Source organism: Ammospiza nelsoni, chromosome 1 (assembly GCF_027579445.1).
Source record: "Ammospiza nelsoni isolate bAmmNel1 chromosome 1, bAmmNel1.pri, whole genome shotgun sequence".
In the NCBI taxonomy this organism is placed as follows: Eukaryota; Metazoa; Chordata; class Aves; order Passeriformes; family Passerellidae; genus Ammospiza; species Ammospiza nelsoni.
The window spans coordinates 130,345,851-130,372,835 of NC_080633.1; the positions used below are offsets into that span (position 1 = coordinate 130,345,851).

The 26,985-nt window shown below is 41.7% G+C and overlaps 1 protein-coding gene across 1 annotated transcript; it reads left to right on the forward strand.

Annotated features, from left to right (window-relative positions):
- Positions 1-285: 285 nt before the first annotated feature.
- Positions 286-16,266, forward strand: PABPC1 (poly(A) binding protein cytoplasmic 1). The gene is made up of 15 exons (XM_059493813.1): positions 286-976; positions 5,552-5,745; positions 5,839-5,954; positions 7,773-7,912; positions 9,180-9,274; positions 10,799-10,936; positions 11,033-11,128; positions 11,547-11,819; positions 12,007-12,100; positions 12,266-12,376; positions 13,338-13,492; positions 13,917-14,001; positions 14,168-14,298; positions 14,593-14,688; positions 15,826-16,266. The coding sequence occupies exons 1-14, from the start codon at positions 784-786 to the stop codon at positions 14,683-14,685; spliced, it is 1,914 nt and encodes a 637-aa protein (XP_059349796.1). The 5' UTR covers positions 286-783; the 3' UTR covers positions 14,686-14,688; positions 15,826-16,266.
- Positions 16,267-26,985: the final 10,719 nt, after the last annotated feature.

Here is a 26,985-nt window from a genome sequence, read left to right on the forward strand (position 1 = left end):
CGCGCACATGTGCGCTCCCTCCCGCGCGTGCGCGCTGCCGCCGAGCCGCCCCCACACTCGCTCCGCCCCCCGTGACGCCGGGCGGGCGCATGCGCACTCCCCGCGCGGCCAACCCTCCGGCCCGCCCCGCCCTCGCGCATGCGCCGAAACAGCCCCTCGCGCCTGCTGTCGCGCGTGTCCCCACCCCCTCTCGCAGGTGCGCCTGCGCGGTGCGCGCGGCGCGGTGCGTGGCGCGCCGCGCGGCGGGGGCGGGGGGGCGGGGCGGGTATATATAGAGCGCGGCCGGGGCGGCGGCCGCCCCCTTGTCCCCCGGCCGCCGTCGGAGCTGTGTGCGCAGTGCGTGTGCTCCGGACCACCCGGACACGCCGGCCCGGCCCCGCAGCACCATTTATTACTAAAAAAATATTTAAAAAAGCCAAAAAAAATCCAAAAATCTTAAAAAACCTTTTAAAAAAATAACCCTCTTTCCTCATCCAACCTTCCCGACAACCTTTCTGCAAACGGCCGGTTTGATATAAAATAACCCGGTGAAGCGAAGTCCCCGGACCCGGCGCAGCCGAGAGGAGACACACAGCGAGCCCGACCCCGCCGAGCGCAGCACCCGCCGCCGCCAGCTCCACCCGGCCCGCACGGCGCGACCCGACCCCCGCCCGCCCATCCGCCGCACCCGCCGCAGCCGTTGAGTCCGAGCGGCCCCGCGCCTTCTTCGCCGGCCCCGCTCGCACCGACCGCCGCGGCCTCCGCCTCGTCAGCGCCCCACCCGCGCCGGGAGACGGCGGCAGGATGAACCCCAGCGCCCCCAGCTACCCCATGGCCTCGCTCTACGTGGGGGACCTGCACCCCGACGTGACCGAGGCCATGCTCTACGAGAAGTTCAGCCCGGCCGGGCCCATCCTCTCCATCCGCGTCTGCAGGGACATGATCACCCGCCGCTCGCTCGGATACGCCTATGTCAACTTCCAGCAGCCCGCCGACGGTGAGTGCCGGGCCGCGGGCGCCGGCGGAGCCATGTTTGTCCCCTGCCCCCCGCCCCGGCCGCCGCCCCGCATCCATTTTGCCGCCCGGGACGGGGCGGACCCGGCGGGGCGCGGGGGGAAGTTGGCGGTGGGGCCGCCGCTTACACGCGGCCCGGGCCGCCCGCGCCTCGTGGCGGCCGGAGAAGCGGCGGGGGAGGCGCTTCCGCGCATCGAGAGCGGCCGCGGGGCCCCGGCGATGGGCGGGGGAGCGCCCGGGGAGCCCCGGCGGCCCGGCGGGGCTGCCCCCGCTGCCGCGGAGGGGATTGTGGATGAGTGTGCGGGCGGCTCTCCACGTCCGTCCGAGATGAAGGGTAGCTTGAGGAAAGCATGGCAGTCATTAGCACCTTTTAATAACCGCGCAGCTCTGGGTGTGTGAGGGCGCGGGCAGCAGGCCGGCAGGAGGAAGTAGGGCGCACCGGCGTGGCCGGGCACTTGCACAGGCGGCCAGGCCGAAGCGTTTGTTCAGACACCATGGCAGGTCTGTCACGTGCGGGGAGGACATGGAACCGCTCGGGCCTCCTTGTGCTTCTCATGGAGCTGGAGCCCGAGCTCTGCTCTCATTCGTGTCTCTTCGCAGTAAATTCTCTGACATTGTTTCTCCCAAGCCGCGTTTTTATGAAACATGTTTTTTCATGAAGTGTTTTCACGCTGCTTCTGCAAAGTTATATCAGTGAAGAAACTTTCTCTGCAGTTCTGGCCATGTTGGGAAACACAGCGTGATCCATTTGGACGGTGTTTCACTTTTAACTGGTTCTAGGTTTTGTGGAGTCCAATTAAAAATAAAAAGCAATTGGCCAGCTAGAAGATACGTGATTTCAAATACAGTTAAGCAAACAGTTTTCCATTATAATGGTTTTATTTTCAAGCATATGAAAGTGAGATACTTAAATGGCAAACATTTCAAGCAATTAGATTTAACTGGCTTTCATAGTTAGCTTTAGCATACAGCCATTATCAGATCAGACTTTGGTGTACCGATGGTATCTGTATGTACATAGTAAAAGTTACTGCCTCATCTTCTTAATAGGCAGATACTCCACCTGTTATCAGCTCTCAGTTCAGAGAGCTTTTGATTTATTCAGCCATGCTTTAGGATGAGACGATTTGAATGGTTGTTTTGACATACTTCGCTTTCATTAAATAAAAATGTCTGGTGCAGTTTCTCAGAAAAATAAGGGGTTAGCACAGGTCAGTACTGTGATAGAATAATGTCAGGGTGTAAGGTGGAGGTGGTTTAAATGCTGCTTCTCCTTAGTGTTGACAGAGTTCCATAAGGGCTGACTTTATCACAATTTATCATTAGTTGTGCAGCCAGTGCATTTTGTGACTTGGTTTGTAATTTGTCAAATGTGGGAATAAATAGAGCTTTTTCACCTGAGCAGTGCTTAATTCAGATTTTGAATATGTGTCTTAGGAAGATGCTGTTACTCCAAATGTTGTGTTTTTCAGGCTATGGGAGACACACATATTTTAGTTTATAAATAGTCCAGTTCAGCTAAAAGTATTTGTCATCTTTATCAAACTTGCATCTGGTACATATCTGGAAGCAGTTGTTTAAAATATGCTTCAGTATTATTGTGAGATTATACTTATTCAAGATTTTCAGAATTTTATATTCTTGGCACATACCTAGAAGGCATTTGCTGGGGACTTTGTGTAGGATTTTTGTAGTCTGGGGGCTTTTTAATGTTGATTTACAGAAACCTTTTACTAGGAGTTTTGAGGGTAAATAGTTATTCTTACAATCATCCTGGTTTTATTTTGATTCCAAACTTTTTATTGGCTTTGATTCCAAACCTTTTATTGGTTTGGCCAAATTTTTAGCTACATCTCAGTCCATGCCTATAAACAGCTAGTAACAACTACCTTGGTTTTGAAAAATAGCTTTGAAGGTGTGCTTGACATCACCAGCTGTCTTTAAACGAGGGATCTCAAAGCTCTTCTAAAAACTAATTAGGCCTGATGACACATGTGTGAGGTATGCACATATGTCAGAGTTGTGACTTTCCTGAATTTGAGTCATAGTCTGGAGTAAAACTCAGGCAATCTTTTTTAATCACTAAACTGGAAACATTTTTGAGTAATCTGAAACTGCATCAGAATCCTTTGGATTTTTAGAATGGTTATGTTTCCAGAAGGTTTTTTTGTTTCAAGCTGCTGCTGTTTACCTTTAGCACAGGTTGGCATTAAGTGTATATTCTGAGTGATTTTGAAATTGTTAAAGTGGACTGTCCAGTTGCTCACGACTAAAATGGGAGCTGGTGAGTCATCGAATGAGAGCTCCAGCAGAATCAGCAGAAGTGCAGCCTGGTAGGTGTGTCCAGCTCGCTGCTGAACGGAGCTGCCTCCTGCAACCTGCAACCGGCTCAGCCTTCTATGACTGAAATGTAATGAAAGTGAGCCAGTTTCACTCGCTGGGACTTTCTAATGACAGTGGCTCGTACCTGGTTAGATGGAGTCTAGTAATGTTTTCAAAATCTACCATGGAATGACAATGTAGTGTCAATTAGGCAGAAAAACTTAATTTTCTTGTATTTCTGTTCCAAAGGAGAGCTGTTGAAGTTTCCATGCTGTCCTCTTGGAGAAATTGCACTGGTCTAAGACACAGGCTCACTATTTGTTAAGAGTGATAATGCTTGCAAAGGACCCATGGACCCACTTCCAGTCGGATGGTTGGGAAATGTGTCTAGGAACACGCATTTTTGAGGAGTGTCAGGATTATTCTAGAAGCAATTAGCATGAATTAGAAAAGCCCCTTTTCAAGTAAAGGAACCCCTGTTACTACTTCTGGAAATAATGAACTGTTTGTTGCTGGCACATCCATTGGTGCTGGCAGTAATAATTCCAATGACTTCCAGGGCAGTAGTGAGGTCTTAAAAGTTTCTACTGTGGCCAGTCTGATATCCACAGGACTTTTTTTTTCTTTTTTCCTTTTTTGTTTTTTTTTTCCATCCCCTCATTCTCCCCCCCCCCGTAGTATAGAGCCAATGATTTTGATTCTATCTAGGTTGCCTTCTCTCTCCTGCTTAATTTATATTAAAGTATTTGAAAGCTTTATTAACTTATTTAGGAGACTGGCATCTAGTTTTTGTGGCTTCAGTTTAAATAAGTTGCTGATTTGCTACAGTCATGTGAATATGGTAATAGTATAATAATCTTTTCCCCCATTAAAATGTTAATGTCCATCTGTTATGTGTCTTCAGAGAATATAATCTTAAAATTTATCTCTAATCTGAAAATGTCACAAGAAAGGATATAAAACATGGGATATCAGCTGAATCCCAGGATCACTGCAAATTGTCTTTGGCCATGGCATGCAACAATATAGCTCAAGACAAAAGCAGCACCTAAAGAGCAAAAACATTAAATAAGGATTTTTGCAATGTGATTGGCCCTTGGTCCTCCTGAAAAAAAAAATTAACTGACATGGTTGCTGTATTTAAACTATCACTAAGCTGATTTCAGTCTTGTTAACATCATATTGTCTTGATATTTGCAAATTACAGTGAAGTGAGTTAGTACCCATGGGTGTGACTTCAGGTATTTATTGGGACTTTTTTCAGTGTTCTTCCAGACTTAGAGGAACAGGCATGAAAAGGAACTGCTGTACTTGGAACTATTGCTCTTTTGTGTTTAAATACACAAGATGAGTTATAACATCAGAGACATGTCTTGTGGCTTTGAAGAGACGTGTGAAAAATGAGCAAATCTTGATACTTCCCCATCTAAATACACAAGAAATTTTACACGCAGAATTTGAAAAGTTAGTTATGGAGTTCTTCTGGAAAAACTACTCCATTGGAGTAACAAAACGTGGTTACTCCAATGGAGTAGTTTGCTGTTTAATGCTTGCTCCTTCATTGAGCTCATACGTATTTCATTGTGAGCTTTTAAAATATATGTATCATTTCAGATTTTCTAAACTAAGTAAGTGCCAGTTTTGAATCTCTTTGAACTGTCTCTTGCTCAGAATTTCATTACAGATCTTTTTGGTCACTGAGGATGTTCTGTGGAATAACTGTATGAATGAGGCTTGAATGTCTGTCTGGCAAATAAATTTTGTCAGTTATGGGGTAGTATTGGTGTTGAAGGTGTTCTTATGTTAATATTTGCAAAAGGCCTCGTATAGGCACAAGCTGTACCCCTAAAAGCATTTTCATTGACACAGTATACATCTGTGTGATATGGGAGAAGCCACTGGTTTTCACAAATGTTAAAACTTCATAACAGCTGGCGCTTGCTGCTTTTTCTTCTGTCACCATAGCATCTTTTCATAGATCTAGTCTTATGGGCTAATGAGATTTCTGCAGCTTTCTCAGCTGACTTGTGCTCCTTCTGAAGTGCAGCTTTTGCTGATGAGTTTTTGCCAGTTCTTCCTTGTATACAGCAGAGTACACTGGAGGCTTGCGTTTGCAGCTTGCTGATGGTGCTGGGCTTGAAATCATAAAGATATTATTAAGAGCTGTACTTCAGCTGGTATTTGTGTGCTTATTAAGACACCTAGCATTTCCTACTAATTCCATACTGTTTTCCAGCTGAACGAGCTTTGGACACCATGAACTTTGATGTCATTAAAGGCAAACCAGTGCGCATCATGTGGTCTCAGCGCGATCCATCTCTGCGCAAAAGCGGTGTAGGAAACATCTTCATCAAAAACTTGGACAAATCAATTGATAACAAAGCTTTGTATGACACATTTTCTGCTTTTGGGAACATCCTGTCTTGTAAGGTTAGTGGAAAATAAAATGCATTGGCACACAAACTCCTCAGTTTATGCTGGAAACATTCCTTGGGTATTACAACAAAGGTTTTTCATTAATAGGTGGTGTGTGATGAAAATGGATCCAAGGGTTATGGATTTGTGCATTTTGAGACACAAGAAGCTGCAGAAAGAGCTATTGAAAAAATGAATGGTATGCTGCTTAATGACCGCAAAGTGTAAGTACATAAATCAGTGTTTGGGGATCAGCAAGCTGAAATTCATTTTAGGGCAGACAAAGATTTAAAAAGTTACCTAGGAAAGAAAGGTTGTTCTGAAAATTTCTAATTTTAAGATGGTGTAGAGTTTTAGTGCTACAGATTTTAAGAATTGTATCACCTGCTTGTTCTGGAGTCAGTCCAAGTTCAAAAAGACAAATAACGAACTCCAGAGGAAAAAAAATCGCTGTATTAATTGTCTTACAAGCCAAGACTTTAATGAGGGTTTGGGATCTTCCCTGGTTTTCTGATCTTATTGGTCTGAGAGAAAATACAATCCATTGAGTATTCTGTATAATACATCCTTTATAACAGTTGGGAGATAAGTGTATTATCCATATTTTGGAGTCAGCTGATACTTAGCACTAAAGGGTGCTTACTTGGCACTAAAGAGTGGTCAGATTAGACTAATATTTTTGTATGAATGTCTGTTAATAGGCATATCTAGGGAGTAGAAAATAAAACTTAGAGAAGTGTAATGTTTTAAACGTTAACATTATTCTACATTGTAGGAAAAAAATGTTATTTGGCAACTTCTTCAATAATATTTAGGCTGAAGGAGTGAGTGTGCTTCACAGCTATGCCTAAGGGATCATTATGGTGTTTGGTATAATTGCAAAAGAACAGCTTTCTAGATACTTAGGAGGGTTTGGAAAAGGGATAATAGAAATCAGCATCAGTTTACTGTCATGGATTATGTTTATCTGTAGAGATGGATAGACCAAGACACATACAGGGAAAACATATATTTTGAAACTTTAGTTTTCCTGCTTGTTCTGTTCTTGACTGACATATTGTGGATGTTTTATTCAGCGTCCATTGTTATACAACTTTAAATTAGTAAAAATGGTCAACATGCAGTCACAAGAGCACAGGAGTAAAATATATCATGATACTTAATTTTGCTTTACTTAATTTTGCTTTGAATTTCTATTCAGACTAGTCTTTTAGAAATCAATTAAATCACTTCACTAACTATCAAAATCTGCTGAACACATTGCACTTCCATTCTTACTGTACTTGATTTCTATAATTACATGAAATTGTCAAAGTTTAAAAATTACTGATATGCTGCTGAATTGCGTTTTTCAAATTTGTGATTATGAAGTTAGAGCCTACAATAAAATTTGAAAGAAGGAATTTGCTACAGTCAGAAATCAGTGTCAGCCATGTACAGTCTGCTCTAAGGCATGTCCTTGGGCTGCAGAATGTTATGTTCAGGTTCTGTTCCTTTTCTGCCAGTATGAACTAACCTTTGGTGTTCCCAGTGAGTTTGCAACAGTATTTGACTCAAGAGCAAGTTGAACTATTTATTTCACTATGCCTATAAACAAAGTCTTTGATACAGACTGGAGAGGTGTGCTAGGGAGGGAGGGCAGTTAGTTAAATATCTCTTGCTTAAAAACAGAATCAGAGAGCAGTAACTGCTTTTAGGCTGCTTTTAGGGATTATGCTGTTATGTAGGATTTCTGTTCAGCCTCTTAGTACTCTTTCCATTGTCGAGCTCTTGTTGTCAAAGGCTGTTTTATAAGAGTGAACAATTTCACCAATGGCTTGAAAGCATTTTCTTGCCTTGTAACTGGGATAAACATGCTGGTGTAGCAAAGGACAGTGGAGTTGTTTTTCTGACTTTATCATAAATATTTTATTCAAAGAATTTCATACCTATAGTGAACAAGACTGATTAGGAATCAAATACAATGCCAGAGGATTAAAGTAAATTTTTAAACCTTGAGACACTTGCTTTAATCTGTATTACTCTGTTCTTCCTGCAACCAGATTTGTTGGAAGGTTTAAATCCCGCAAGGAACGTGAGGCAGAGCTTGGAGCCAGAGCAAAAGAATTCACCAATGTTTACATCAAAAATTTTGGAGAAGACATGGATGATGAGAGACTTAAGGAACTCTTTGGCAAGTTTGGTAATGTCTTAATGTTTATATAAATACAAATGAATTTCAATTTACTACATGTATCTTATCTGTACAGTGCCTTGAAATACAAGAAATCAGGGCTGTCTGATGTTGATGTAGAAATGTAATAAAGATTACTGAGAAGTGGGTACTTCCAGTTTCAGATTCAAAAGTGCAGTAATACCTGAATTTTAAATAGGCAGAATATCATATTTAATCCTACCATGAGAACTGTTTTCAGTAATCTGGAAGTAATGGGTCTATGGGTTCTGCAGTGTTCTCTGGTTTAGTACAGATTGATTTTATAAATGCACCTACAGGATGTGTGACTAATGAATTTGCTACTGCTTCCATTGACCTGCAAACTTCCCTCTGTTATTCAGTTGCGTTGTGGTGGTTGACCTAATAGAAAATTATAAGGAACTATTCCAGCACCAAGCTATGAGATTCTACCTTGATCCTCAGTTACACACAGGGCAAAATTATGGGGAACATTTGATTATGATCTAGTAATGCATACAATGTGTTGCCATCAAAATAGGAAATGGCACATCCCGTAATGCCATTAGAGGTTCTTCGCGTTTTATTTTCAATCTCACCTTTTTTTTTAATTTTTTTTTCCTGTATGCTTTTGCTGTTCTCCAGTGGATATTATGTAAAGCAAGGGAAAGCCTTGTACAAGAGATACCCTGTAGCCTTAAAGAGCACAAACAGAAAATTCCTTTCTGCTCGTCAAGTATCTGTGGTTGAAACAGTAGCGAATTTAGCTGCTACAGCTAAATTGGCTACTTCCAATTGAGTCTTTGAACTGCAATTTTTCAGAGGTTATGAAATTGCTGAACTAGGATGGACTTTCACCAGGATAAATAGTGAAAAGTATACCTAAATGCAAGGCCTTCCGTACCTGCTTCAAAGCATGGAAGCACTAATACTTTTCAAGTGTCATAATTTTTAATGATAAAACAAATTTAATTCACTTTCAGGTGAAATTTTCTTTCACTTTCAGGTGAAATTTTCTTTCACTTTCAGGTGAAATTTTGGTTGAAAATACATTAGAAAAGAAATTCAGCATGATGGACTTCAGCCATGATGGCTGAAGTTTTTCAGGACAAATTAATAATTTCATATTAATGGATGAAATTTGCTGGATACTATTAGTGCAGGAGTCCTTTTTAATACAAGTGGGATAAACTATACCTTATCTTCTAAAGAGAATGTTCAAAAGGTGAGAAGAATACACTGTCTATGAAGCATAAGTATTTTGTTCTCTTTTTAGGTCCTGCTCTAAGTGTGAAAGTTATGACTGATGAGAGTGGAAAATCCAAAGGCTTTGGCTTCGTTAGTTTTGAACGACATGAAGATGCCCAAAAAGTAAGCTTTTGGACTTAATTTTAGGAATCCTGTAACTGAGGCCCAAATAATGTTTTATTGAGTGATTAAGTTTTTTAATTGGTCAAGGACACTGCAAAAAGAGATGCTCATTGCCTAAATTACTTCGCAGAGTTTCTGTCATTTAGAATGCTTTCCTATGAGCAAATGTCAGTTGGTCTGAGAAACCTGTTAAGTGAAGATACTCTGGTACAGCTGGAACTAGTGTAGAAATGGGGAGTCTTGAATAATTTTAAAACCTGTTGTAGTTGGGCTTGAAGGTCTCAATGATATTTGGACTCTCACATGCTGAGCAATATACAGCATAGTAAATTACTACATCTCTGAATCACTGAGTCCAGTTTGGTTGCACAAAATGTTTGTGCCTTTTTGCTTTCTGCACAGAAGGCAGAGAAAGAATTGTGTTTTCTGCATAGTCAGCAGGAAAGCTATTAGTTTTATAAAGCATGCTTGGCATAACTGTGAGAAAATAGAGCCTTGTAATACTGGTTTTACTCCAAAGGGTAGCTTTGGAAAATGGTCCTTTTTATTCAAGTATATGTCTGTATCATGCCAGTATGCTGTGTAACTTAATTTTTTGTCAACAAGTTGCTTTGATATGTCAGTTTACTGTGACAGTAGGGACATAGCATCAGGGAAAAAATGCAGTACAGAACAAACAAAGTTTGCTTTTCAAAAGGTATTATGGTGATTTGTCAGTACTGCAAGTGCACAAGCGAGAGATTAGAACAAATCCTGTCTGTCTTTAGAACATCTTCATTTTTCAGTCTTGCATACATTAATTGATGAATAGTTTCTCTTACTGTGTAGTCAGAATCACATGTTGGGTGTTTTAAATAACATAAAATTCCAGTATCTGTAAAAATGTGTAAAGGCTTTGATCATAAACATATACAATAAACTAGTGACTTCTGGTTTTAAATTAATTGAGAAATACATGCCAGAGTTTTTACATCTGAAGAGTTGTAACTCTAAACAGTATGAAGGGAAGAAGTTAACATTTTCATACTTCTAATTATTTCCTTAATGAAGGACTAAAAATGAAATAAAAAGCTGTACATATGATCAGTAGCTTAACATTTAGTATAGAAAGATCTGGTAGATATTACACTTTCAGGTGTTACTTTTAAAGACACAACTGGGTGAATTAAAGATTTTCAACTTTATTTGCTTACTCTTTGCTTTTTTCTGCCATTAGCAAGATAAGGCTGGAGAAATAGTTCTTGCAACTTGGGTTTTTTCCTCCAGCTTCATATAAAAAAAAGTAGTTTGCATCCCTTGTGACTTGTCTTCAACACGACAGAAGCATACTTGAAAAGCGGTTTTCATGTTATCATAAGCGGGGAAGTCTTGGGGTATTTTGTTTCAATTAGTGGTATTTTAAGATGGATTAGCTCTTTTTCTAGAATCCTTATGTAGATTTTCAATTTGAATTGCATTTTTTGTGTATCTGAAAATTGCTGGAATACCAAAAGCACTGCTAACTTCTTGTTTGTCAATATGAAGGCTGTAGATGAAATGAATGGGAAAGAGCTCAATGGAAAACAAATCTACGTTGGCCGGGCTCAGAAAAAGGTGGAAAGACAGACGGAGCTGAAGCGCAAGTTTGAACAAATGAAGCAGGACAGGATCACCAGATACCAGGTTGAGTTTTAAATCAAGAGGGCTAACTCTATTATATGATGTTCTGAGATTGGCACAGAACAATTGCTTTTAAAAATAACTTGCCTGTTTTCTTAGGGTGTAAACCTTTATGTGAAAAATCTTGATGATGGGATCGATGATGAGCGTCTCCGAAAAGAGTTCTCCCCATTTGGTACAATCACTAGTGCAAAGGTAAAGTTTATAGATGGTGCTTATCTGTTCTCTGAAAATGAGTAGTGATCTGTCACCAAAGTGAAGTTTCATTCAGGAACGGATGTGACCCACTGTAAATGTGGGCATCAGCTGTCTTGATTATTGTACATGTCAGGTTAAGCACCATATGATCATCCTTGCTTGAAATAAACTAAGTAGTGAGACTGGTGTGGGAAAAATTAGGTCTTTCAGTGCAATATTGTGCTCATTATTTAATGAGGTTTTCACCTCTATTTGGGTAACAGTTAGCTATTTATTACACAATAATACTCATTTATATAAAATATTCAGTTAAACCTGTGGTCCCGCTTCTAATAACCTGAAACAAGAAACTCATGCAAGTTAAATAGGTGTGACACAGAAGACTTAGCTTTAAAACTAAATTTTGTACTGACAGGTGATGATGGAAGGTGGCCGCAGCAAAGGATTTGGATTTGTATGCTTTTCGTCACCAGAAGAAGCCACCAAAGCAGTCACAGAAATGAATGGTAGAATTGTGGCTACTAAACCATTATATGTAGCTCTAGCCCAGCGTAAAGAGGAGCGCCAAGCTCATCTCACCAACCAGTACATGCAGAGGATGGCAAGTGTCAGAGCAGTACCTAATCCTGTAATCAATCCCTACCAGCCAGCACCTCCTTCAGGATACTTCATGGCAGCTATTCCTCAGGTACGTGTAGAGATGAGTAACTGAATATTTTGTATTGCATATAAAATCTGCTTAAATACAACAGGAAATAGAACTGTTAGCATGTATCTGTGATTTCAGCATTTTAATCTCTTAGTGGGAGGGTGCTGGGCTGTTCAGCATGCCCTTCACAGACCACAAAGTTAAGTGATGTTGTTGTGTTTGGCAGACTCAGAACCGTGCTGCGTACTATCCTACTAATCAGCTCGCCCAACTTGCTAGACCTAGTCCTCGCTGGACTGCTCAGGGTGCCAGACCTCATCGTAAGTCACTTCTTCACCTCTTTCCAGCAATTGCTGTAAACTCAATAGCAGTTACCTTTGCACTTTCAGATAGATTTACATGGCATTGCTGTATAGTCTTCTGTTTGTCATGTTGTCATCAGTCAGTGTTTCAGCGGGTAACAGTATCTTTTTTCTCAACCACAGCATTCCAGAACATGCCTGGTGCGATCCGCCCGGCAGCACCCAGACCACCGTTCAGTACCATGAGACCAGCTTCTTCCCAGGTTCCGCGAGTCATGTCAACGCAGCGTGTTGGTGAGTTTGATTTGTGCAAGCTTTAAGTATTGGACTTCCATTCCAATTTTGCTGGTTCAGCATGATCTTGCAAAATAAACATTTGTAAGTTTAATATCACATGTGATATTCCTAGTGAATAAGCTAATATCACCTTCTAGTAATTGCCTTAAATACTGTCCCAGCAAAGACTTCAGCTGTGATCCCGTCTCTTCAGGATGAAGCACTTACTCTTCTGTGTGCTTCAGTAATACTGTAAGGGTTACTTCTGTCATTCCTAAACGTAGCTGCAGCAATTGTAATAATAGGTTGCATGTAGAAATATTGAGCTGATACAATTTTAGCTCTTACTAATTTTTTTCTATTTTGCATGTACATACTTTATTATTGTGAGCCAATATCATGAATGCAGAATCTGCACATCACTGAATGAACCAGAATTGACTGTAATCATTGAATGGTTTGGGTTGGAAGGAACCTTAAAGCTTATGTATTTCAGCCCCATGCCAGAGGCAGGGAACCTTCCACTAGACCAGGGTACTCAGAGCCCCATCCAGGCTGGTCTTGCACATCTCCAGGGATGGGGAGTCCACAGCCTCTCTGAAGGTGTAATTCTCCCAGAATGTATCAGACAGCCATTTACTTCCTAAAAATATCTTTTTTAGGAATGACTGACATAATATGCTCAGGAAATCAAATGTCCTTTAGCTTAATGAAATTATATTAATACTCAAAATGGATTTTGTTATAATGGATCTTTTTCCAGTAGCATGTAAAAAGGGCAGTTCATGAATGAAGTCACCAGAAATCAGCATCCATTAAATTTCAAGGTCTGAACCTTTGTACGTGACAGTTGACAATACTATTAAGATGAATCTATAGCACAATACTTAAATTAGGTATTTGATTTAAGTTGGTTTGTTGGACAAAATAATTATAATAATAATTATTCATACATGGAATTCTGTTCCTATTATTCCAGCTAATACATCAACACAGACAATGGGCCCACGTCCTGCAGCAGCAGCCACTGCGGCCACTCCTGCCGTGCGCACGGTCCCACAGTACAAATACGCCGCGGGTGTTCGCAACCCCCAGCAGCACCTCAACACGCAGCCCCAGGTTGCCATGCAGCAGGTGTGTGCTCTGGGAGCTGCTCTGGGCTTTTCTCATGTTCTTTGCAGAGGAAGGTGGTGAGGGTGATGGCAGGGCAGTTCAGGCTGTGCATCATGGCAGTAGAGTAAAAGCACTAAGGAGTTAAGAATGTTTGAAGTTCACCTGGGACAGGATGTGATCCCATGTTGCTTTGTTCTTTTCAGTTCCCTCATACCTTAGCCTAAATTCTTGTGTTTGCTCCTCCGTGGAGCAGTTTTTAATAATCTTCAGCATCATCGCTCAGCTCTAACCAGTAATATTTGATTGAATAGGCATAGTTGTTAATTTCTTTGATGTTTCTGACACTGTAGACATTGTGTATGCCAAGTTGGGAAATACTGGTTGTTTGAAGCTGCAACTAATTATGAGCCAGGGTTTAATTTTCAAATGTTAAATTAATTTGCAGCCTGCTGTCCATGTGCAAGGTCAGGAACCCTTGACTGCTTCCATGTTGGCTTCTGCCCCTCCACAAGAACAAAAGCAGATGTTAGGTATGTTTATGATACCTTTCTCTATGCATTGTAGCAGAAGGGCAGTTAAAGTACACTTTTTCAATCTTTAAATGCAGAGTAAATGGTTTTAGCAATAAACAAGTTTATTTCCCTTATCCCTGAAATTTAGGCTGGATTCATCCCTGACTAACTTTCTTCTTTCTAGGTGAACGTCTATTCCCCCTTATTCAAAGCATGCACCCTACTCTGGCGGGTAAGATCACTGGGATGTTGCTGGAGATTGACAACTCTGAACTCCTCCACATGCTCGAGTCTCCTGAGTCTCTTCGTTCGAAGGTGGGTGCACTTTAGCCTTGCACTGGTTCCACAGGTGGTTAAGGCTACACTGATCTAACAGTTGTTGGTGCTGGCACAGTGGGTAGCAGCAGTGCAGTGGTGGCTTGGGCCAAGAGTATCCTCTTTCAAAAGGTGACAGTGATTTACATTGCATGAACTGGAATTGTAATGTTCTCATTTTTCTACTCAACAATGTAGGCATTGTTTATATGCATAATTTCCACTGTATTATTAACTTAAATATACAAAAAGTGCTGAGCTTCCCTTAATTATTTTTTCATTTGTACTTAACAGGTTGATGAAGCTGTAGCCGTACTACAAGCCCACCAAGCTAAAGAGGCTGCTCAAAAGGCAGTTAATAATCCCACTGGGGTTCCAAGTGTTTAATAAGTAAGTTTGGACACTGTAGTTCCATAGATTGAGTAAGGCAAGTGTTTGGTCCATGGCCTTGCAAGCAGCCTGTGTCCAGACTCTGTGTCATGTGCAGCCAGAGGAAGTAGCAGCTATGGTAAACAAGCTTCTGTGCTCACTTGGTTAGCAAAAGCTACTGACATGTCATTGTTTCTAGCAACACATTTAGCTGGAATTAGCTCTAGGCATGTGTGCAAAAGCAGGCAGTTCTGTCAAATGCTGCTATTCATACTATTGAGAACAACTTGTGGAATTAAAATAAGCTTAAAATGGTACCCCAACTCCCTTTTTTCTTAGAAATTAAAGAACTTATGTATACTGTAGTTTGTACATACTTACCAAATTCTAAAATCGTCTAGTAAGTGAAAACTAAACTGTATATTGTCTTGACTTCACATTTGGGTGAATTTAGTGTCACTTAAAATAGTGCTTTTTCTTCATTGCTTTCTGTTCCTGGTATCTTAACTGTGCATGATAGAGGCAAATGGTGGTAGCTTAACAATTTTGACATGGAAAAAATGTGAAGTTGAGGATAAAAAGGAGTCTATTATCTCTTCTGTCTAGTTAGGCTTTGCCTGTTAACTGGCTTTCCACATTTGTAGCTATTATTTGAAGGTGCTGGATTTAACATTTGATCGCATAACATTTTCCTTTTGGAGGCAGAATTTGAGTCCTGATTTTTACCCATTTCTGTTTCTGGAGATAAGTGCTGAATAGATTCTCTCCCCTAAACTAAGATGCCCATACTTCGAGACCGTTACTCCATCTGCTCCATGATGTTTTAGTAACTGAAAATTGAAAATCCTGCTAGGGTAGTTATTTGATGAACTTCGACAGTAGAGGTGTCCTGCAGTCAATTGCAGTAACAATGTGCTTAAAGTAGTGCTGTCTGAGGGACTGTCCAGTTCTAGAATCAGTGTTGTCTTGCCAAGGATCAGAGTGTTGAATGCTTTTGTGTCACCTAAAAAGTGGGAGGACCTCTGATATTCTGTTTCTAAAGAGCTTTGGTATCATTGAAACAATGCAAGCCCAGAGTGCTGCATGGTGTATAGCAGTAGAAAACATACAAGGTGCTGCTTTTGTTTTAAAACATAACGATGTTGTTTTTCTTCACAGAGCTATCCGGGACTACAATCTAGAACTTCGCTTCACCGAAGAAAAAAAAATCTAAACATGGAAAAACTATTAAATATTGAGAAAAACATTGCAAAATATAAAATTAATAAAAAAAGGAAAGGAAACTTTGAAGCTTACGTACAGAGCAACGCCGGGACTAGCAAAACAGATGCTAGTCCTAGATTACTTATTGATTTAAAATTTAAAAAAAAATAGTAAAATAAAAAATACAAATTAATGTTTTATAAACCCAGGGGAAAAGAATTTTCAGCACAGTACAAAAATTTAAAGCATTCCTTTCTTTAATTTTGTAATTCTTTACTGTGGAAAAGCTCAGATTATCACCACTGTTTTAGTTGACAGTGAGAATTGATAGCTGAGCAAAGAAACATAATTTGGATTATAAAATTCTTGGTTTAATAAAAATTCCTTAAACACTGACTTGCTTGTGATGGTTTCTTTTGTACAGTGTGCTTTTCATAAACTTGTCATCCAGAATGCCAAGTTAGAATCCCACTCTACAGTATGTTTTGGTGGATTGTAGAGAAGATAAGACTACACCTGCAGACTGTCTTCTAAATAATGGAAGTGAAGGGCGGGGTGGGGGAAGTGTTTGGGTTTTTTTAATAAATTGCTGCTTGATCTGAATCTGGTCTAGTGTACAATAGCACAGAAATAATTCTATCTTCATTCAGAGCTGATGGGGTCTTCAGGTCAGTTTGAGTCCCTGAAGGGGGTTGGCAGTGAAATGGCCAATGGCACTAAAGTGAGAAGAGGCAGCACTTACACATGAGCTGTTCCATTTGCTACAGAACCATATTGAGGTTGGGAGTTTTGCAGGATTAATACTTAACACTTAGCTTGAATAAGCATTTAAATGCATAAACAAGAGAAACAGTATAATTGCTTTTTTTGTAAAACAAACTTTCACTGTGTGAATTAGCAAATACACTGAAGCTTGTCCATCCACAGATGGATTATCCTACAGTTGCCACCTTGCTTTTTGGTTTTCCCCTTTCTGCAGACCTGTGGAATAAAAAAAGTGTATTTCCTACCCCATTTAGCCCATAATTTGCTCTATAAGTTGCTTTTTCAAAATTGATAATGCAAAAGGAGAAATGAGGCGGTGAAAGTGGCATGTCCTGCTTTTACAAAGCCTGGGAGGCTGGGTTGGGGAGCAGGCACAAAGATCTGTTAGTCATGGAGGAAGGCATGACCAGTAGCCACTAAAATCTGCTGGGTCTCAGTTACTGTATGTAAAGAATGCATCTTCTGTGGAATTCACAAGAAGGATTCGTTTGTTCTGGAAGTCTCTGAAATCTGTGTTGTGTGGTGGGAATGCCAGTGTTCTCGGATCTGTTGTTGCAGTCAAAGCCCTTTAGTATGCTTTCTGAAGCCCCCAAAAGACAGTTCAGGAGCCCCCTAATTTTTCCTCTCTTGCAAAGGGGAAAATTGCAGGATTTCAGGTTTTCTGTTACAGAATTTGAGAATTGATCTTAGCATAATGAGGTGAAATTGGTCTGGTGTAAATGGAATCTAGTTAAAATCCTTTGCTGTAAAAAGCATTAGGTTAAACTTACGTAATTCTTACACTCAGTCCTGTCCTGGTGGCAGCAGACTGGGATAGTCTTTAATTTGCAGTCTTGATGAGGTATGTGACTAGAATTAACAATTTTTGAAATTGGGCGGTAAATCCTACAAAAGAGGCAGTTCAAGCAAGATGTGTACATGTTAAGGGGCTGAACGCATAGCCTTGATTTTATGTAATGTCAACTATAAAAACATTTAAACTTTGGAGACAGTTTTAATGACCTAAAAATACTTAAAGCCATAATGAGAATGCTGAAGAATCTGTTGATATTAAATGTTTAACGGAAGATTTAAAGGGTATTACAAAAACCTATTTTCAGGATTCTCAGAACACTAGCAAGAAAATAAGAGGTCTCCTCACTTCTGTTTGTTTTCCTAGATAAGTTGTGTGTTCTGTGAGTCTGCTGGAGTTAACCAAACTAATTTTTGTTTTGTAATAATGAGCAAGTTATTTAACATCTTGCCGATGGGGTAGCTCAAAAAGGAGGAGAACAGGAAGTTTGAGTTTGTACAAGACTTCTGTAGGTGTGTCATGCACTAGCATCTGCATCAGCATGAAATACTGGGTAACTTCTGTGATGGAAGGAAACAGCAAGGCAGTTCTGCTGAGGTGATGATGACAGCCTAAGAAAACAAAGCCATGGGTTGATTTGGTTTATTTCTTCATAGTCCTGCTTACATGGTAATTCCATGCTGTATGCTACAGATGCCTATTCAATAAATGTCTTCTATTTAATTTCTAAATCTTAAAGGGGGCAAACAAGGCTTTTGTTAGTGCCTCTACCGATGCATCTTTGGAGCACTACTGTAAAACAATGCAGCATGCAGGAAAATCAACTTTTTCAATAGTAGAGAAGTGTTCCTTTGAGTTAATTGCAGCCTGACTGGCAGGCACTTCCTGCTGCCACACATTCCCTCTGGTACGTGTCAGAGGCTTACACTGATCCTTTGCACCCTGCAGCCTGCTGGTGCTAAGCTGATTTTGTTGGATCCTCTGGCATTTCATTCCTTAAGTCCTTCTGGGTCTTCCATTCTGACCACAGCAAACACTTTAGAGTTTAGCAGCAGCCAAAAGCCTGCTCGGGAAGTGGGTGGTGATTTAAATGAATGAATGGTATTATATTTGCCATCCACTTTCCCAAGCAGGATGTGGCTTCATGAGCAACTAAATCAAAGGTTTGGTGCAGAGGTAATCTGGATTGCACACATGCTCTTTGCTGCTCTGCTGAAGTCTAGGGAATTCAGAGTTCACTGTGTCCAGGGGAGGAGGGGCCAAGGTGCTGGAAATTAAGATGTTCTAGAGTCTGGCAATGTCTTGTTGCCAGTTGGTACTAATTAGGTGTCTACCGTTGAATAAATGGTGTCATCAGTCCTTGAGCATCCTTCTTGGTAACATTCTTAATGGTTGTGATGGACAACTGCATGTTCAAAGGTAGCCATGCATTTGGAGTTAGGAATCTTGGAAAAAAGATTTCCTGAAGTCTACATCTAGTAGACGTATTTGTGCTTGGGATAATAGAAAAAATATCTAAACCAACTTACAATTTGTATTTTTTTACAATACAATTTGTATTTTTTCCAATAGGTCTAAGAGTTGTGGTCCAAACTAATATGCTAGAGAGAGCTGCAGTCCTTGGGACCACAATTCTCCCTAGACTTTTGTAGTTATATGTGAGTCCCTGTGGTAAGACTACCTCACTGAAAAAGCTTTTACTCTCACTTTTCTTCTACAGGACGTGGTCAATGAGAAAGAGTAGCTGCATGGAAATGAAAATGCAGCTGGAGGGGCGACAAATCCTTAGGATATTGCATTTGAAGTGAATTCAAATTTAAAACAAATGTTTCCAGCTACACTAAGAACACAAGGCGCAGATGTGGTTAGAACTTGGGCAACAAGAGCAAAGGAAGAATATTTTCAAAAAAGTAGTTTGAGATTTAGATTTCTCACTAAAAGGGATTGGGATTGAAAGTAATTTCGATTTCTCACTATTGGGATTGAAAGCAATCATTAAGTAAAAAAAAAAAGGATTGACAAGCCAGGCCACCATAATGGCCCTTTTGTCCATGAAGCACTAAGAGCAGTACATGTGCCACATGGTTTCCTGTTTCCCACGTCACCTGCTGAGGAAACATCCCTAATCCTGTCCTGTTCCAACTGGCTATAACTGGCCACATGTCTGTACTTTTTTATAGCTCTGAGCACATTTTAAAATATACCACATCATACCTAAGCATTCAAAACCCAAAACTGATGCTCTGGGCAGGCTAAATAGCTGTGTCACATTTCAGTAACTGGGACCTTGGGTTACATGGGTTCTAGGTTAAACCTGAAGTCAGCAGATGACATCAAACAGAGATTACACTTCAAAAGGTGGGCCCCAAGCATATTATGTTGTCATGTCTGTGAATGGAAACTTAATTAATCCTGTCCCTTTCCACTGCTAGAGATTTGCCACCTGTAGCTGTGTCTTGCAGAAAAAAGGAGGGGATGGATAGCAATGGCAGAGGATGGGCTCCTCAGGGCTGATGCCAGCAGCCTTCCCACTGGGGAGAGGGAGGCACAACTGGTGCACTTGTTGGACATGATACAACTTCTAAAATTGTTTAATGTAACTTTAGTCAGGGGATTGTTCACCCTAGGAAAAGGAGAATTGAAGTTTCTCTTCAAACAACTCTGTTCACTAGCACTGGGTGAGGTGAGGCCTGATGAGCTTACCTACAGTTTGGGAGTAGCCACAAGATACACAGGAGATGAATGTTAACAAACATCACCCTGTGGTGTGGTCAGAGACACCTGGTCTGGGAAAAGATTGATAAGAGAGCCACAGAATGAGGACCATCATTCTATTAACAAGGCAAAGGGATCAATAACCAATAGGCAATTGCTGAGAATTGTATCACTTAGGACCAATGAATGGGAATTTCTTTGGGTTTTCATGTATAAATATGTGAAAAGTCTGGTAAAGAACTATGTGTGATGGAGTGATTTTCAGTACAGAACCCAGGCATGTGTGGATGAAATTATTTCTATTGCACATCCTGGCCGGAATAATGTAATGCAGATTCTCTAACTCTGAAAAGATGTTGTTGGAGAGTTTCTGGTTTTCCTGCAGTTTTGGTGACACACTCACCTTTGCTTCCCTCCAAAACCATGTCAGAACAGCAACATGTCCCCACACTGCAATCAGGACACCACCAAAATTAGCTCATTTTCCCCTCCTATAGTTTTCAGGAACCAGATTTAGGCAGATGAAAAGAGACCAGCAAGCTAGAATGACAAAAGTAGAAAATTCATGTGACCTGGAGTATAGATCTTTCCTCTGTCTTCCTATACCTCACATTTTTCCATTGAACTCATTCTGCAGGTTCTTAATCTCCCAGCTTACAAAAGTGGAGATATGGACTGGCAAAATGTCTTTGGGTACAAACAAGGATACACACAGCAGCCTTGCTCAGGAGTGGAAGAAAATTCTTCCAGAGCTCCTCAGGGTGTGGGGAGCCTCATCTCTCAGGTACACCAGAGCAACTGTGACACCAGGCTACAAAGTTGGCTTTGTAAGAGGATTGTTGTGGGGGTGCTCCTGAAGTCAGTGGACTGGTTACATTTGGCTGCACAGATGAAAAATAAAAACAAATCAAGTTTTCAAGCACATTATACAATTTTATTTTACTTACTCTTCTCCACTTCATTCACAATGCCCGTAGTTAATCCTGGTTATTGAAAAATATGTTTAAGCCTTATTTTACTGGAATGAGGTTTTCCCCAGGTCATCCAGTCAATCACAGCCTTTGCAATGCAATTTTCTTCCCCTGAAAAAGGGCCTTTTCGTCAGGCCAGCATAACATGCTCTCATCAGGCCCTCAGTTACAGGGCAGGTGCTGCAGTGGCATCATTTCCCTGTTAATGAGCTCATTCCACATCTCCAGCAGTGCTGCTTGTCTAAGTCTACAAGGACTTTCACACGAGGAGACCGAGCACTACAGTGCCTTTCCCCAAAGGGTACCAGAAATACACAAAAGGAAGCTGTGAAAAACAACAAAAATAAATCACCCTTATTGTCTGAGAATTAGCCATAAACAAAAGTCTCAGGCCAGAGATGGATATATCATTTTAACAACACTTGACCTCCAATAAAAAAAAGGACTTAGCTTTCTTAACAAACCTGCTGTGTACCCCTTTTGCCAGAAGGTTGCTAGTCCATGTTCCTTGAGAAATAGTGAATTACTGTCACTTCATAAGAAATTACCACTTCGTAGGCTCTTTCCTGGAGCTACTCTGAACTCCCTCCCTGCCCAGCCCCGGCGCTTCAGAATCCGTGTCACCCCGCGGGCCCGATCTGAGGCGCCTGGTCTGAGGGGCCTGGTCTGAGGGCGCGGTGGGGCCGGGCCCGGTCGGAGGGCCCGGTCTGAGGATGCGGTGGGCACGGGCCCGGTCTGAGGGCCCGGTCTGAGGGCCCGGTCTGAGGGCGCGGTGCTGCTGCTGGGCCCCACCGGGCCCGGAGTGCTCGGAGCGGCTCCTGCTCCGCAGGGCGCGGCACGGCCGCAGCTCCGAGCCGGTGAAGGCGCGCCTGGTGCCGCCCCCAGCTGGCCCTCACACCGCCTGGTTCTCCTGATGCTGTCCTGTCGGAGGGGCAGAGCGCTGCTTATGGAGCACGCCTTTGCCAGGTGAAATCCAGCAGCCGCTGAGAGGCAAAAGGGGGGAAAAAAGGCCAGGGCTTGTGGCAGAAGGGTATGGTAAGCCGGCTAAATGGGAAACGCTGGCCAAGCAGCAGCAGCAGCTGTTGGCTCCAAGTGCCTCTTTTCCTTGGCCTCTGGGAGAGAGGTGCAGCTGCTCAATTTTGGTCATTAATCCCATGAACAACTCTGGAAAGTTTGTGGAGTTCAGTCCAGGCAAATTACAGAGTTGATTGCAGGTTGTTTGGTTTTTTTTACTAGCTGGAGGTTAATCAAGTGTTGGATCTTGAATTGCCTAAGTCAATACCTCAGGAGTGATCCTTTCCACACTGGGTTACAAAACAGCTGGAGCACAGGCTTGAAGTATTCCAAGGAATAATGAGCCTCGGAGAATAATGTATGGCCCCAGGCAACAGAAGTGGATGATTTCAGGGCGAATACTCCTGTTTATTTCTACTTTTACTTCATTCCTTGTTGAGTTGCCTCTGTCCTTTTGCCCTCTATCCTTCCTCTGGATTTCTTAGAAAAGTGAAGGGGAGCATGTGATGCTGAGCTTTTCTGTGAAAGCAGAAAGTCTGTCAGCCTTCTCTTTGTTAGCCTTCTCTTTACTCTCTGGCTGGCCTTTGCCAGTCCTTGGCTCCAAGCAAAATCTCTTCTGGCTTTTCTGTAAGTCTGGGTGCACACTATTATCCTTCCTGAGCAGCATAATTTTACCTCACCAGCCCTATTTTAGGGCCCTTTTTGGTGAACACTTATGCTGATGGCTTAGGTAGGTGCTTCTCTCGGCAGTTTCCTCGGTGTGCTCTCGTTGCAGTGACAGGACCACTCTGAAGCAGTTTTTCAGCCAGCAAACCTGGATGGGTATCAATCCATCTCTCCCAGCTCTGTGTGACTGCACAAACAGCTGGAGAAGCACAGTTAAAAGGTAGATGAGTCACAGCAGGGCTGCCATGAGAAGCAATGTTTGTTGAGGTGTGCCCTTGGAGTTGCAACTCTGCAATTCTGTTCCCTGTGGGACCTCTCACAGTAGTATTTTGCTTTGGTTAATGGAGCATTTTGGATAACCTATCTGAACTAATAAATCAGCTTATGCATTTGCTTCCACTTTAAAAAGGCCTACTGTTTCTTGCTCAATGGGTTTTAACATCATTAGTGCTCTCAGCAAAATTCTTCCCTTCTCTGCATACCTGGTAACTGAGAGTTTGCCTCCTGCTGGTCTTTACAACTTGTTAGTTGATTTTTTGTTTTCAATTCCTTCATTCCTGCTGTTGGTAGCTCCTGCACTTGATCTTGAAGTTTGTAACTATGTTGCTGTCTCTTAATTGCCTTCCTATTCTCCTGTGAGGTTGCTTGTCTATAATTATTATCTCCTGTTCTGCTTATTTTGCTTGAAATACTCTGTCAATGCAGAAAATGCACAAGTATGAGAAGCCTTACTCCAGGATAATGTAATTTTCACCACACGTGACCGGATCACATATCATGACCACAATGTACCACAGATGCAACAATTCTGTGATGCAAAGAATGTAAATTGGAAATACACTTCCCTCATGGATGGATTTCTGCACTGCTGTACTTGAGGGTATTTCCTGAATACTGCTCTGGAGGGTTTGTCTCTGGCATCTCTCGGGTGAGCTGATGTGGGAAATGCAAGCACAGAGAGCTCCCAAGGCCTCCAACATACAACTCAGAGACAGAGATGGATACAGTGTTTGACCTAAGACCTTGGAGAAAGCTTGAAGCTTTAGTATAATAGTGAAACAGACACAAAATAAGAATGAAGATTTGTAGTTTAAGCAGAAATATGTTTTAAGCAAGTAGAAATATGCCTCATGTAAGCAAATAAATATGTTGAGCAAGATAGTAGAAGATTTTACAGTTTAACAATGGAACTTTTTTAGAGTTGGTAAAAAGTAGAAGATACAGCATAAAGTTTCTGTAGAGTTGATTGCACAGAAAAAGATAGATTGCAGCAAATCCTGTAAAACATAGCAATAAGAACTGGTTATGAAGATGCTAGTGAGCTTTGTGGGAGTAGCTGATTGGATAAGAAATTTATAAAAGACATTGTAACTGGAATTAGAATGGCTTCTGATGTACAGCTTCTAATGTGACGGCTTTGAATGTAACCACCTTATAGTCTCACCCTTGAATGTAACCACCTTATAGTCTCACCCTTCCACGAGACTGACTTTTGCTATAAACTATCTTTTAAATGGCTTCAGGTGACCCTGTCTTTCTGTATCCCAAACAAGCTGCTGAACTAATTGTGCCCCTTTCAGGGTAGCAATCTTCAAAGCTCTCCTATTCCACCTCTACAAGCTCCTCTCCTGACTTGTGATGCAAAGGACACATAATTCTTGTTTGTGGCTCTGCCTTACATGCCCCTTTTCTTTTGCCGTGCATTTTCCTGCTTCCTATCACCTTTTAGTCTGAGAGTGCCTCTGTTGTTTGACACTCCCAGTCTGTGCTTCCTTGCTGTCTCCCAGAGCAGTTGTTCTCCTGAAAATGACAGTCTGGAGGGAGCAGCTGTCCAGAGGCACTGTGTGGTCATGGAGCTTAGAATGGTTTGGATGCATGGGAGACTGGGGAGGTGCAGAGACTGACTGTGAGCAGCTTACCCCTTGGTGCCTCACCTCCTAAGGATTTGCCAGGTTTAAACTGAGGAGCCAAGGAAAATCATACAGAGGGAAGAGTGATCAACCAATAATGATATATTAAAAGAGATCTTGCTTAAAGTGAGTTGCTTAGGGAGGGCTGGCCGAAATGCTGAGGAGAGTGGTGGAACTTGAGCCCTTCTCCTCTTCCTCAGGCACCTGGCTGGGGATTAACAGAAGGTGCCTGTCTGGTGTAAGGATTTACAGCCTTCACCTTCCTCTGGGAGAAGGGGCTTTGTATGGACTCTAAGAGAGTCCAGAGGTGGCTCTGTGTTCTCCCCATTGCCTCTTCCTTTAGGAGCTAGATTCAATTCCTCTAGCAATCCAATTTTCTTTTCCTCTTCTGACTTGATATTTTATTATTAGCAGTGGGAAGGAGAGCTGAAGAACCAGTCTCCCTTTGCTTGGGATGAATCCAACTCATGTTGTGCTGTTTGCACTTGCTGAACTGAGATTTGTGCAGCCATTCTCTGCAAAGAGCTGTGAACACCTTCAGCTGGAGTGTCGGTGCCAGATGGACATGCATCTGAAGGACCTAAGCTTTGGCCCTAGGACCCAAGGACAGCCAGGCACTGCTCTGTGCTGCAGCTGTGCTCTGTCCTGAGAGCTCTCTGGGGGCTGCACACTGACCAGAGCATCCCCTAACAGGGCTCTGAGGATTTATTCTGCTGATGGAGATGTAAGGCTCTCCTGCAAGACTAAGTTACAGAAGCTTCTAGAGTGGGATCAAGATTGTCTGGACAATGGTTTGTGCTTAAAAAACGTCACTGGATTTCCAGGCCCTTCCTGATTTCTGCCTTTGTTGTGATGTTGTGATGTTTGCATTTGGCTTTTCAGTTTTGCAGCTTCTTAACAATCTGGCACTTTTGTTTCTGTTATTTTGTTTGCCTTCAAGCTCTGCACATCACCAGCATGGCCCTGGGTGAAACAGCTGACCTAGACAGCATGGGCAGGACTAACACCAAAAGGCAAACCTATGGGACTAGACTAAGTAGCAGATTTGGTCAACTACACTTTGAAACTGATGATATCTTCTGCTTAGGAGGGGAAAGATGCAGAAAGATGACAAAGAAACAGCACCAACTATGGCCTGTGTCTTTACTCCTCTTTTTGAAGATAATAGCTTTTAGAGCTTAAAATTGTCATATTTAGGGAAGCTACTCTATCTATTTTAGCTGGAAATCTTGGATGAAGACTGAGTACATCTTCCACCAGGTTAGAACGTCCTATCTGGGTTTTCAGCACCATACACAAATACACACTTAAAGTTTATGGGCGTTTTCCTCTAATTCTTTGGGATGTGAAAAAATATAATTGGTTGCAAGAAGTTTCTCTTCTCTGTAGCCCAGATCCTGAGGACACATGATTGCATTTCAAGAAACTTACGCAGCAGCTGGCACTGAGATTAATTAATTATTTTTTTAAGTAAGTCAGAGTCTCAGTTTGTGTGAAGTGATGATAACAGACAGCACCACTTTCTGTAGGTGAGGCATGGCCTGAGCACAGAGGGAAGAGAGAGGACCACCTGGTTGTCAGACTCCTGGAAAATTTTCTTGCTCTGTCTCCTCAGTTTGCCTGCCTGTAGAGCAGAGATAAGTTTTCCCTGGAGCAAAATCATGTATGTGAAAGGCTTTGAAGATAAAAACCACTCTACACTCACTATTGCAGTTAGCTTTACATTAAACCAAAGCATGTCATGTTATCTAACCCTTTTATGCTGTGTGTCTCTGAGCACTTCACACATCATATGTAAAAATCAAGCCCTTGGAAAAGCTGCTGTGTTGCCAGCATAGGGAAAATGGAGTTGTGATTCTAAGCTTCACTCCTGGTTTTAGTGATTTTAGCTAACAAAAAGGAAAGGTATTGCTAATTCTTGCAGTTACAAACTATTTTCCTTCATACTTCAGTTGCTGGAGTCATGTGAAAGTCTTAGGCAGCAAGGGCCAGAGGGGAAAATGTAATCTTTCACATGATTTAATGACACTAATTGCTGAGTTGAATACTGGTGCATAAATTTAATTAGTAGTAATATCTCAGCATTCTGTAGGGAGTCTCATTTTACTGATCAGATGACACATTGTTTTGATTTAGGTTAAAAAATGTTTCCAGGCAAACTTGCTGTATTTTGCTGTTTAGTAATGTGCATTTTGAGAAAGTAAACATAGCTTATCCTTCTATTGAGAGTGTTTGCTATTGTAGAGAATGTTTATATTTTCAAATGACCAAATATTGTCCA